This window comes from Nipponia nippon, unplaced genomic scaffold (genome assembly GCF_047370975.1).
Source record: "Nipponia nippon isolate SJK-2023a ecotype South Korea unplaced genomic scaffold, ASM4737097v1 scaffold_13, whole genome shotgun sequence".
Lineage (NCBI taxonomy): Eukaryota > Metazoa > Chordata > Aves > Pelecaniformes > Threskiornithidae > Nipponia > Nipponia nippon.
In genome coordinates, this window is record NW_028262324.1 from 15453730 (window position 1) to 15466839 (window position 13110).

A 13110-nucleotide genomic window follows, 5' to 3' on the forward strand; every position below is an offset into this window, starting at 1 on the left:
CGGGGCAGGACGGGGGCGAGTGGAGAGGAGGCTCCTTGCAGCCGTACGGGCTCTCCCACGGACTGGTGCTGATTTGCTCTTGCAAAATATTAATAAGAGGCTCCAGGAACATGAAGAAAATCTAGCCCGAAACCTCTGTTGCTCCTGGCTAGTGACTGAAGAATAAGTGAGACAAGATTATTTTAAATTTTTTTTTTAAGGCCTTTGTTTTGTTTAGGGTTAACAGCAGATCGGCTTTTTCAAATCACTTCCAGACACACAGAAACCATGGCATGCAATACCCCACTGCTGCGAGGAGGCTGGGAGCTGGGCTCTTGCGCAACCCGGCGCCCCAAGTCTTCCTAACGCCGAGGTTCACGTTTCAGGCTGGGGTCTCAGGCACGTCCGCAGCCGAAGGGGCCTTGGAGGCACATGCCCGGAGCTGAGGCATCTTTCCCACGTCACCCTGAGTGCCTGGGGGGTGGCAGGGAGCCGGGACAGGGTGCAAGCAGAGCTCCTTGCTTGCAGTCGAGTCCCACAGAGTTCATAATTCCTCCGTGCCAAGGGCAGGGAGGACCTTTGGACCACCTAGCCTGGCTCTCGGCACTGCAAATCCCTGCTGGACGGCAGCCGAGCGAGCGGAGCAGTGACCTGGCGGCGGGGGACGCGCTGCTTCTCCATGGCTGCCGGTGGCAGCGTGCCATGGGAGCACTGCCGTGCCCACGGCGCGTGCGGCAATGCCACGGCCGTGCCAGCCCCAGCAGCGCAGCTCGGGAGGCAGGTTTTAGCCGCAATCACCCGGCTGCCGGTGAACCCACCATTCCTCAACAGTCCCTAGGCTGACAGGCTGGAAATGCATTTCTTTTCATGTGAACAGTGCTTAAAAGCAAGGAGCTGTTTCTCCCACCGGCACTGAAATTCCCACCAGAAAATTGCCGGGAGAAGAGGGCTCACCCCTGCCTTCACCCCAAGGCTGCTCCGACCCCGGACGGGGAGCGCTGGCCAAAACATACACACGAAATAAGTCATAAAAAAAATAAATGCAAAGCCCCAAGCATCCCTGTCTGCCTGCAAACAGGCAGCCTGGCAGGCAAATCTAAACACTTCCCTGCCTCGGCTTGCTCTACAGGCGGATCGCAAGTAGCCAGAAAAGGGGCTTGGAAAGAAAGAGGGAAGGAAGGAAGGAAAGGAGGAAAGAAGGAAAGAAAGAAGGAAAGGAAGAAAGAAAAGACAGAGAAAAAAATTAATAACCCTCCTCCTTGGAAGGAAGGGAACTGGGCAGCAGCGTCCACGCCGGTCCCAGCCCGGCCCTCCCCGGGTGGCTCTTCCCGCTGGTGCCTGGGGACGCCCCCCTTCCTCCTCCTCCTCCTCCTCCTCCTCCTCCTCCTCCCCCTCATCTCCTCCTCCTCCTCCTCCTCCTCCTCCTCTCCCTGTCCTCCTCCTCCTCCTCCTCCTCCTCCTCCTCCTCCCCTCCGCCCCGCTGATTGGTCCAGCCCGGCTATATTTTGCCCCTTCCAGCCCAGCATCATCCCAAAAGTTTTTTTTGGGGGGAAAAAGGGGGGAAAAAAAATAAAGGAGGAAAAAAAAGAACAGAAAGGAAACCAAAACAAGCCGACCCCAAATCCCCCCGAAGCGCAGGCGAGGGAGGCGAGCGGCGGGGCTGCTGCTCGGCGGCTGCTGGACCCGGTGGGACGCGGCGGGACCCGGTTTTCTCTCCGGCACCCGGTCGGGTCGGACACAAAGTGCTGTCCAGCTGGAATGAATATATCTGAGTCTAACTACTGCCGAGAGGAGATATCGCAACCCCGGGGCGACTGTTCATGGGTCACCGCCGCCGTGCCGGCCGCTGAGCCCGGGCTCGCCTTCCCGCGCCCCCCGGGAGCCGCCTCCCCCGCCAGCCGCACGCCCAGCCCCGAGCCCGGCTTCGCCTTCGGCCCCGGCCCCGGCGGCGCGGCCCCCGGCGCGGCCCCCAGCCGCTCGCCCAGCCCCGAGCCGGGCTATGGATACAGCCCCCCGGCCGGCCGCGCCGAGGGCAAGGCCGGGGAGGACTCCCGCATCCGCCGGCCCATGAACGCCTTCATGGTCTGGGCGAAGGATGAGCGCAAGCGGCTGGCGCAGCAGAACCCCGACCTGCACAACGCCGTGCTCAGCAAGATGCTGGGTGAGCGGGACGGGCTGCGGGAGGAGGGCTGCGGGGCTGGGGGTGCGGGGTGCGGGGGTGCGGGGCCGGGGGTGCGGGAGTATGGAGCTGGGGAGGCAGGGGTATGGGGCTGGGGATGCGGGGGTGCGGCGGGATGGGGATGCGGGGATGCGGGGATGCGGGGATGCAGGGGTGCGGGGCTGGGAATGCGGGCTGCAAGAGTGCAGGGCTCTGGGATGCGGGAGTATGGAGCTGAGGATGCGGGGATGTGGGGGTATGGGGCTGGGGATGCAGGGATGTGGGGGTATGGGGCTGGGGATGCAGAGATGTGGGGGTATGGGGCTGGGGATGCAGGCTGCAAGAGTGCAGGGCTGGGGGATGCGGGGGTATGGAGCCGGGGATGCGGAGATCTGGGGGTACAGCACTGGGAATGCAGGCTGCGAGAGTGTAGGGCTGTGGGATGCAGGGATGCAGGGCTGGGGATGTAGGGGTACGGGGCTGGGGATGCCAGGTACGGAGCTGGGGATGCAGGGGTGCAGGGCTGCAGGGCTGGGGATGCAGGCTGCAAGAGTGTAGGGCTGTGGAATGTGGGGGTACAGAGCTGGGGATGCAGGGATGCAGCGGTATGGGGCTGGGGATGTAGGAATAGGCAGCTATGGGGCTGGGGATGTGGGCTGCAAGAGTACAGGGCAGCGGGATGTAGGGATATGGAGCTGGGGGTGCGGGCTGCAGGAGTCCAGGGCAGCAGGATGCAGGGATGCAGGGCTGGAGATGTGGGCTGCAGGGGGATAGGGCAGTGGGACGCAGATTTACAGGGCTGGGGATATACGCTGCAGGGGCACGGGGTGTTGGGATGCAGGGATACGGGGCTGGGGATGTGAGTTGCAGGGGGACGGGGTATTGGGATGCAGGGATACAGGGCTGGGAGTGCGGGATCAAGAGGTACGGGGCATTGGGATGTGCGCTGCAACAGGGCTGTGGGATGCAGGCTGCAAGGATATGAGGCAGCGGGACATGGGATACAAGGATACGGGGCTGTGCTAGCCAGGCTGCAAGGGCACAGGACTGCAGGATGCAGGCTGCGAAGAGATGGGGCTGCAGGATGCAGACTGCGAGGATACAGGGGTGCAGGAGCTGGGTTACAAGGATGGGGTGCTGCGGGATGCAGGGCTGTGGGCTGCAAGGTTAGAGGGCTGCGGGATGCAAGCTGCAAGGATATGGGACCAAGGGATGCCAGCTGCAGGCTGCAAGGATGCAGGGCTGCGGGGACGTGGGCTGTAAGGATGCAGGGCTGTGGGGTGCAGCGCTACAGGGCTGTGGGGTATGGAATTAGAGGATGCGGGAATACAGGGCTGTGGGATGTGAGGATACAGAGCTACATGTATGCAAGATGCAGGGAAACAAGGCTGCGGGGTGCAGAGATCTAGGGCTGTGGGGTACGCAGCTGCGGTGATGCAGGATATGGGAATACAGGGCTGCAGGATGCGGGATACACAACTGTAGGATGCGGGATGTGGGAACACGGGAAGCAGGATATGGGTAGACGGAGTTGCAGGATGCGGGACTACGGGAAGCAGGATATGGCCAGCCGGGGTAGCAGGATGCGGAGACACGGGGCTGCGGGGTGCGGGGAGGTGGGATTCAGGATACGGGGCTGCGGGGTGCGGGGTTTGGGGCTGGGCAATTGGGGCTGCAGCGGAGCGGGGCTGTGGATGCGGGATGCAGGGAAGCAGGCACCCCAGGGACCAGGCTGTGCCGAGGGGCAGCAGGAGGCAGAATCCCCTGCCCTGGCAGCCCCCCCGGGGCTTTGCACCCCCATTCTCCCCCTGGGACAGCCCTGCTTGGGCTCCCATTCCCCAGTGCCTCCTCGTGCCGGCTCCAGGACCCTGCTCAAGTGCTGAACCGGCCGAGGGAGCCCTTCCCAGCCCAAGGGTGCCCTCTCCCTGAGTGCCCCCACACCCTGGCCAGTGCCGGGTGGCCGAACCGGTGTCACAGAGCTTCGCTTTCCCCTTCCAGGCCAGTCGTGGAAAGCGCTGAGCGCCAGCGACAAGCGTCCCTTCGTGGAAGAGGCAGAACGGCTGCGAATCCAGCATCTCCAGGATCACCCCAACTACAAGTACCGCCCAAGGAGAAAGAAGCAAGCCAAGAAAATCAAGAGGATGGAACCCAATATCCTCCTGCATAACCTTTCCCAGCCTTGCAGTGACAACTTCAGCATGAGTCACCATGGCGGCAGCCAGCCGGGCCACCCCCAGCCTCCCCCACTTAACCACTTCAGAGAACTCCACTCCATGGGGTCGGATATTGAAAACTATGGCTTGCCAACTCCTGAGATGTCTCCCTTGGATGTCTTGGAACAGACCGAGCCGGCGTTTTTCCCTCCGCACATGCAGGATGACTGCAACATGATGCCCTTTCGCGGCTACCACCACCATCACCAGATGGAGTTTCCCCAGGAGAAGTGCATGGGGCGGGACGTGGCGGTGCCCTACGCGCAGACCCCATCGCACTTGGCCGACGCCATGAGGACTCCCCATCCCTCCAGCATATACTACAACCAGATGTGCTCGGGAACTCAGAACGGGCTTTCTGCCCACCTGGGCCAGCTCTCGCCCCCACCCGAAGCCCACCACATGGAGAGCGTGGATCACTTGAACCAAACCGAGCTGTGGACAGACGTTGACCGCAATGAGTTTGACCAGTATTTGAACATGAGCAGGACTCGTCCCGAAGCCTCGGGACTCCCTTACCATGTCTCCCTGTCCAAAGTGACTCCTAGAAGCATCTCCTGCGAGGAGAGCAGCTTGATATCCGCCTTGTCCGATGCCAGCAGCGCTGTTTACTATAGCCCCTGCATCACCGGTTAGGTTGGCCCCAACGTCCGATGCTCCCACCGGGAGAGCCCCGGCTCTCCGTTAAAAACAAAAAGCCATCCTCCTTTAACCACGAGCTCCATGATATTTAGAGTATCTCATTAAATGCATCGCTTTCTTTTGTTTGTTTTGTTTTGTTTTTTTTATTTTGGTTCTTTTTTTAGAGGAAAAACATGCTGAACTCACTGATATACCGTATAACTATGTAACACAGCTAGACGCCTTTCCCAGCACTAGCCTGCCTGCCGCGCTCCCCGCTCCAGCCCTCGGCAGGGCGTAGCTGTAGCTCCCACCAGCTCCGAGGGGCATTTTTAAGCCAATTCCAGTAAATCCTGCCTGAAACAACCAGCACCAGGCCGAGCCGAAGCGACCTGCCCCCAGTATTTAACCCAAGGGCAGGCGAACTTGCGGGCAGGGGAAAACTTTTAGGAAGACTTTGCCAGGGCCGTTAAAGAGTCGGCGCCCATTAGGGGTGGGCTTTAGGACAGTTTTTACTGTATTCTCAGCAATATATTTTAATTGGGCAACAAAACTATATTTTTACTAAGCATTTTTATATATAAAATGGTATTTAATGTCTTTTGGGTTTTTTTTTTATTAGACTTTTTAAAAATAAATCAAGGGATATCCATGAGATCTAAAGCATTTATGTAGCAAAGCTGGATTTAAGAAAAAAAAGGGGGGGGGGAGGAGATATTTTGTGAAAAGGGAATGACAATGTAAATATTGTGGAACAATTGACTGGAATTTTGTACAAAAGAAAAATATGACTGCAAACACTTTTATTGTCTAGAACTGTATGGAGAGCAAACTGTTTTATACTGGTTAATTATTAAAACATCTTCATATAATTGTTCCCATCTTGTGTGCTTGTTGTGTGAACACATATTTTCCGCAAATACATGTTGTCCCAACCATTTCCAGATTTTTGTATCCGTTGATTAATGTTTTGACAACCTGGCAAATGTATTAATTTCCAGGCTGCCGCCCGCCCGCCCCGTCAGCCGCCTCGGGCTCCGCGAGCGCGGCTCGGCTCGGCGCGGGACGGCGGCTCCGGCAGCGCTGGCGGCAGGATGGGATGCTGGCGGCCGCCCCGCGACACCGCGCCGTGCTGCCCGGAGATGTGCTCTGCAGGAAAAGCAGCTCTTCTCAGATTAAAATATAATAAACCATGTGATATCCTTCGCCAAAACAAGCTTTGGTGTGGTTATTATTTTGCCAGCGCGTCAGTGCGTGGTCCCCACGGCTCACCCCATTTTCCTGGGAAACCTCCCAAAAATAGAGCCCGGCTGCTCCGACGCCTTTGCTCTGGTCCTCGGAGCTGGAAGAAAACCCCGCGTGCCGGAGCCTTTCCACCTCCCGGCCCTCACGGGCTCTTTCCCGGCTCCGACAGCCGTCGTCGTGCCCGGCCAGAGCCTGCTCGGAGCCGCCGGTGCTTTGCCGGAGCTTCATCCCCCTCCCGTGAGCCACTTTATGATTTACAGTAGTTTTTTGTTCAATTTGAAAAGCAGAAATGACAATCTGTTGCATAAAACCCCGGTGGCATCCATTCCTTGAACGCCGAGTGATTTAAACCAGGGCGATATCGCCAAAAAAGGCTATTTAAAAAAAAAAAATTGAATAGAAGAAGAGTTTTTTCGTTGTTGTTGTTGGCAAAGAATTGCCTTTTAGGGGAAATGGATATTTAACAAATGACATTAATTTTCAAGCTTCTCCTAAATTAAATTCACATTAGTGTTAACAGGACTAAATCCTGACTTACTTTTTTTTTGTTGTCGTTGTTTAATGCAAAGCGCTAATAACCGGGACCACTTTGGGGGCTGGCGACGTGTTCCCAATAAACGCCAGAAAGGCGCTTCATTGTCTTTCCATATACAGTATGTAAAAAGGGGGAATACATGGAAAAATGACCTCACTACCTACACGGGAGGGCTGGCGGGCGCCCGGCGGGTGCCAGAACCCGCGCCGCAGCAAACAAACACAACACCAAATGAGAAGCATCCTGTGCCGCTGCCGATGACTATGAAAGGAAGCAGCCGTCTATAGGCTCTGTCCCGCTCCGCTCCCCCAAGCAGCCTGGGAGGAAGGAGATGGAGAAGGGGGGGGGGGGAAAGAAAGCCCTGACTTATTTTCCAGCCCCCAGCTTCCAGGTACCTTCCAGGCGAGGATGCGATCACTTCCTGGGGTTCAAAGAAGCGATGCGCACGCCGGCCCTCGCCCAGCTGCCCCGCGGGGCCGGGGGGAAGCCGGCTGCGGATCACATCGCGGAGGAAACGTTAAGTCATTTTTCTGCAGCAGAAATTCCCTTCTTTCCCCACAGCTTGGGCCGTGCCAGCTCGCCTCTGATCTCAGAGGATGGCTAGAAATCCTTGGGGTGGTTTTTTGGCTGCTGTTCCTTGCTCTGGAGCAATTTGGGTCCAGGCATGCCCTGGTTTCGGGTGCTCGCCCGTGCTGGTGGCAGAGCTGGGAACGAACAGGAGCTTTCCCAAAGTACCTGCACTGCAAAACTGTTGAAAATGTAACTTTTCTGTGAGGGGAGCGGGGGTCTCCTCCTTTCATGCCCAAGGGTGCTGCAGGGCTGGGGCGGGTACCCGGCCTGAAACCGCAGGGTGATGGATGGTCACTCCCAGCCCTAAATGCACCGGGGATGCACTGCGTTGCAACCACAGCTGCTGCATCGCTGCGAAAGCTCCGAGCGGTGCGGGGGCGATCTGCGGGGACCTGCCGTGCTCACCCGTCCCCGGGACCGGGTCACCGAGCCCCACGGGTCACCGAGCCCCAGCGCCAGATTTCAGCTCCCCGGGTCTGCATCGCTCTAACACCGCGCGGCGTTTGCCAGCAAAGCCCTGCCTTGCTTCTGCACAAAAGCAGGCAGGGTCCTGCCAACCCTCCTGCCTAACTCAGCCCTGGGTGTTTTTATTAATAATAAAGCCTAATTGCAATCGAGGCCGTGAACAATGCGCGGCCGCCCCGTCTCGCTGGCCAGCCCTATCCCAGGTCATGGGGAAATGAGAAAGAAGGAAAAGGAGAGAGGAAGAAAACAGGAGTGCAGGTTTGGGTCAGAAAACAACAGGCAGAAGGACCCGTGCCAGACCCCGGGGGATGCCGCCTCTTCCCATCGCTCGGTGTTTCGCACAGCCTTTTTCACCTAAACTTGCCATTTGGACGTTAAATTAATGAAGTGTCCGAAACCGGGGCGGTTCCTCCAGCCTTGCCTCCGAGCGGGCAGCGCGTGGCTGGTACCGAGCTGGCGGGCACCTTCCCGCAGCGTCAGAGCTGCAGCATCACATTTTAGCCGTGGCCAGGACAGGATTTGGCCCTCCCCAGACCCAGGCTTTGGCTGGGCTGGTCGGCACCGGGGCTGGTCCATCTCCGTCAGGAGGGCAGAGAGCTAGGCAGGCACTGCAAGGGATGCTGGTTCCTTGGTGAGCTTCAGCCACGCCGCTAATTAGCTGGGTTTGCTTTGGTGCTAAACCCGCTATCTCCCAGTTTCGCTTGGCTTTGGCTATTTTGTTCAGGTCGGGGTTAGTTAATGCAAACCACGGGTCAGAAACCCCAGCTGGGGATGGGACGGGCTGCTCCAGCCGTGCCCGCGGGAGCTCGGCGGTCCCTCTGCCCGGCCGGGACACATCCTGCACCGCCCGGGCACCGGGACCGGGCAGAGACGGCCAGCCCTGCGCACCGGGAGAGCCTTCTTATTTTTACCATAACCTCCTTTCCCTACCCCCATCCCCGTACAGCCGCGCCGGGGCCAGGAAACCATCCACCAGCCTTTTATTTCGCTGCGTGCCGGTGGCTCAGGTGTGACATGGGACTGGAAATGGATGGGGCTGAAATAGTTTGGGGATGATTTCACTGCCGTTATGGCTCAGGCCGGGGCTGTTACTACGCAGCCCCTTCCGATTTTTATGACTTAATCTCTCCAAAGCTCAGGGCCTGATGGTTTTGGACTTGGGAGGAGGAGCGAGGGGCTCTTAGCAGGTCGTTATGGCAGAAATATGGAGAAGGTATTTGACAGGTATATGTAAAACCTGACAGGCCCATCCTGCCGGCTTTCCCGGGATGGCTGCCGGGGCAGGGAGAGGGGAAGGCGCTGCCAGGTCCTGCGTGGGATTTATGGGGGGTGGCATCTGCTCTGCGTCCCCTGGAGATGTGGGGCCGTGGATCCCCCCCGCTGCCCCACGCCCCGGGGCTGCTTCTGCAGAGGTCCCCACATGCCGTGACACGAGTGCCACCGGCCCCGGGGCGGCGTGTGCGCCGTGCACACCCGCTCTGTCCTTCCCATGCCGCCTGCCACGGCTATCCCGGCGCTGCACAGCGGGGAGAGGCTCGGGGTGGCATGGAGTGTGTGTGTGTGCATCCCAATGCATCTGTGTGCAAATGTGTATGTGTGTATTTGTATCAACACGTGTGCATTTGCAAGCTTGTGCGCATCTATGCGTATACGCATCACTGTGTGCATGCATTTGTGTGTGCGTGTGCACCCCTGGGTATCTGTTTGCATGCATCTGAGTGCGTGAGTGCATGTGTGAGCCATGTGTGTGCATCTCTGCATGTGTATGTATGTGTGCGTGTCCCTTTTTGTGTATCTGCATGTGCATGAGTCTGCATGTGCATCCACAAGTGCATCTGTCTGTATCTATGTGTGCATCTGTCTGTACATGCACATGTGTGTATCTACGTGTGCACGTGCATCCATGTCTGCATGTGTGCATGCATCTCCATGCATGCATGTGTACATCCATCTGCGTGCACGTGTGTGTGTGTATGTCCACGTGCATGCACGTGTGTGTGCATCCGTCTGCATGCACGTGTGTGTGTATATGTCCATGTGCATGCACATGTGTGTGCATCCGTCTGCATGCACGTGTATGTGTATATGTCCATGTGCATGCACATGTGTGTGCATCCGTCTGCATGCACGTGTGTGTGTATGTCCATGTGCATGCACATGTGTGTGCATCCATCTGCATGCATGTGGGGGTGTGTGCACGTCCTTGTGCACGCACGTGTGTGTATCTGTGTGCACACCCGTGCGCGTGTGTGTTCTGCTGGAGGTTCGCTGGTCAGGTTTATAGACGTTCTGGTTTTTTTACGGCATTATAGAGTGCTCGATGACATCACCCAAATATTAAAACAGCATGTGCTAGCCGGCCCGGCCCGGCGATACGCAGCTCCGGGCTTGCCGCTCCTCAGGCCGAAGCCACGGTGGAGCTGGGGGCGAGTGGGACCCGCCAGGGCGGCCGGCGGCAGCTCCGGGGCAGCCCAAGCCGTCCTGGCCCGGAGCACGCCGGAGGGGAGGGATCGCCGACACGCGCCCGCGGACGCGCAGCCTGGATGAAGTCATCCCAGCTGGGATGCGGAGGGGGAATTAGAGCCTCCCGGTCCGCGTGGTTTGGGTGCTCACCACCACACATCCCTGCGGCGGGGACATCGGTGGGAATGGGAAGATGCTGCCGGTGCTGGTCCCCCACCCGCGGCATCAGGCAGCTGCTCCAGAGCTGGTGATGGGATTTTTTTTTTTCCCCCCTCTTCCACTGAAAAAAAATAATGAAGATTTATCAAAACCAAACCTGTTTGTGGCAAACGGCTCCAAAACATTTCCTGACTCGAGAAAAAGAGCATTGGAAAAAAAAAAAAAACTTTCCAGGTTTTTTTTCGATGGGAGGCAAACCATGTAGCGATGTAACGGCGTTATATGTTGTAGAGGTTAACCAAAGGGAAAAGGTTGAAATGCGAAGAAAGGTTTCAAGTGTTCCCAGCGCAACCTTTCCTGACCGAGCTGAAGAGAAGTTACCAAACCTTCCCCAACTTTCTGTTTTGCAGCCCAGTTTGGGAAAGGAAACGTGTGAAAATCTCAACACTCCTTGCAGGACAGGAAAGGCACCATTTCCTCCGCGGCCGTGCCCGGAGCGGCCAGCCGGGCAGCAGAGAAGCGCGGGGTGATGATGGATGCTCTCCCCAGCTCTGCTCCCGAGCAGTTTCCCAGCAGCAGGGCTGGCAGCAATGCCGAGCACTGCTCCACCGGCTGCCGCAGGCAGAGGAGGGCAGCTGCCTGCAGGGAGTTGGGGCCATGGTATCGTAAACGTTACAGATTTTGCGAAAGAAAAAGAAAACAAGCCAGCAAGGAGGCCTTAACGTGCCCTGGGAAGTCTGCGCAGCCTGAAACACTTTTTTTTAGCATTTCCCTTGCTGTAAAGTTCAGCCTCTCCACCACCGGTGGAGCTCTGGCTCTGGTCCCCCAGGTCCTGGCACTGCCCCCGCCAGCCCTCATGTTCCATCCCCTGCCTTGGGGCCACCACCAGCCCCTGGCCCCCCAGCTCCCCACCATCCATCCGCTCACCCAGCACCACGCTGGGGTCCCCTTCGGACCGGAAGGGCGGCAGGTTTGGTCCTCATTGCATGAGTCATGGGGGAGTTTGAGGGCTTGTTCTCCCCACTGGCTCTCAGCTGAGCTGAGCCCCACAGACATCCATCAGAGCCACCTTGTGCTCCTCTTCGGAGCTGAGCCAGCAATGCTCTGACGCACCCAGAGGCCGAAAGGCCATGGAAGGGTTGGAAGTGCCCTCCAGAGATCACCGAACCCAAACCAATACAACCCAACTCAACGCAACACAACACAACCAACAAAACTTAACCCAACATAGCCAGCACAACCAACACAATGCAATCTAACTCAACCCAACCCAACCCAATATAACCTAACCCAGCTGAAGGCAACCGAAGGCAACCCAACGTAGACTAACGAACCCAACACAACCAACCTAACCCGTCCTAACCAACCTTACCCAACACAACCCAACCAACCTGTCCCAACCTAACCCAACACAACCCAACCAACTCAACCTAGCCCAACCCAACCAGCCTAACTCAACCTCCCATACAAAGCAAGCCTCCCCATCACCTCCCGCGCAGCCAAGCTCAGCCCTGCTGGGACGTTGCAGGGGTCTCGGTGGAAACCTCTCCCTCCTCCCGTGCTCAGCAGCCCCCGGGGGGGGTGAGCCCGGCAGGGAGCTGAATCATGTCCCCCCCCACTGGCGTGGGAGCGTCACAGACTGTCTGAGGCTCGTCAGGAGAGTCAGGCCAGGCCGCGCGGGGCCGTTCTGGGAAGCTGTCCAGCCATCCGCTGGAGAGAGGAGTCTGCCTAAAAATGACTCTCCTGGCTCCTCTCCACGCTCCGACCATCCCATATGGAACAAATGTACATTTTCCATCAATTGTTTGTATTTTTCATTTAAAGAAAGAAGGGGGGAAGAAAAAAAAAGACAGAAAGCAAGCGGGCTATACATATACGCGAAGTGTCGGTGACAGCAGATAGGCCCCATCGCGAAGAGGGAGAAACACTGGCCGGCGTTCAAGAGACTCAAACGTATGGTATGAAACAATAAATTTTAAGTGTGTTTTGACATATTTGGTGGTCTCTGCCTCACGCTTAATGAGCGTTGGTCCACATTACGGGGGAACCGCACAGCTCGGGGTGGTTGGCAGGCCGTGCTGGAGGGGGGGTCGGTGGCCAGCGAGGCTGGAGGTAGACATCAAGGTGGTCCCAGCATGTGTGCTCCGAGGGGATGGGGCACGGGGACGTGGCATGGGGGACCGCGGCGGCAGGCTCGGAGGAAGGGATGCTGCGGGCACCGCGGCGCCTTGGCACCCGTGGGGGACAAGCAATGGCAACAGCGATGCCAACTTGCAGGAAGAAGCATCAGGAGGTGGAGATGGGTTGAAGTCGGTGGTGGGGGATGTGGCACGACGGCGATGTCCCAAGGCAGCATCCCTCGCCGCCGCAGGGCTTGGGCAACCTGTGCTCGCATCTCCAGGCTGGATCCCAGCCAGGCTGCGCCGCTTTGCCTGCAGGAAGGCCACGGGCTCCCACATCTCCATCACCGCGGGAAGAAAGCTCGGGAGGATGGGAGAAGCAGCAGGCGAGGCGAGCGCAGCCCTCCCGCGTCCCCCGCGTCCCCCGCGTCCCCCGCCGCTGTGCCAGGCTGCCCGGCTCCCCCCGTCTGACAGGGCTTGATCAGAAAGATGGACATGAAAGTGGAGCTTGGCTCTGGTTTCTCTCTCATTCAGAACATTCAAAAACTATTAACTGTGATGGGGGTAAGCAAGCAGCTGGTT

General features: G+C 58.1%; 1 protein-coding gene across 1 annotated transcript; it reads left to right on the forward strand.

Moving 5' to 3' along the window:
* The first annotated feature begins 1517 nt into the window (after positions 1-1517).
* On the forward strand, positions 1518-5848 carry SOX18 (SRY-box transcription factor 18). The gene is made up of 2 exons (XM_087749894.1): positions 1518-2140; positions 4136-5848. The coding sequence occupies exons 1-2, from the start codon at positions 1738-1740 to the stop codon at positions 4984-4986; spliced, it is 1254 nt and encodes a 417-aa protein (XP_087606020.1). The 5' UTR covers positions 1518-1737; the 3' UTR covers positions 4987-5848.
* Positions 5849-13110: the final 7262 nt, after the last annotated feature.

Coding starts and splice junctions, on each gene's coding strand:
- SOX18 (XM_087749894.1), top strand. CDS start 1,738: ATGAATATATCTGAGTCTAACTACTGCCGAGAGGAGATATCGCAACCC. Junction 2,141..4,135: donor CGTGCTCAGCAAGATGCTGG/GTGAGCGGGACG, acceptor TTCCCCTTCCAG/GCCAGTCGTGGAAAGCGCTG.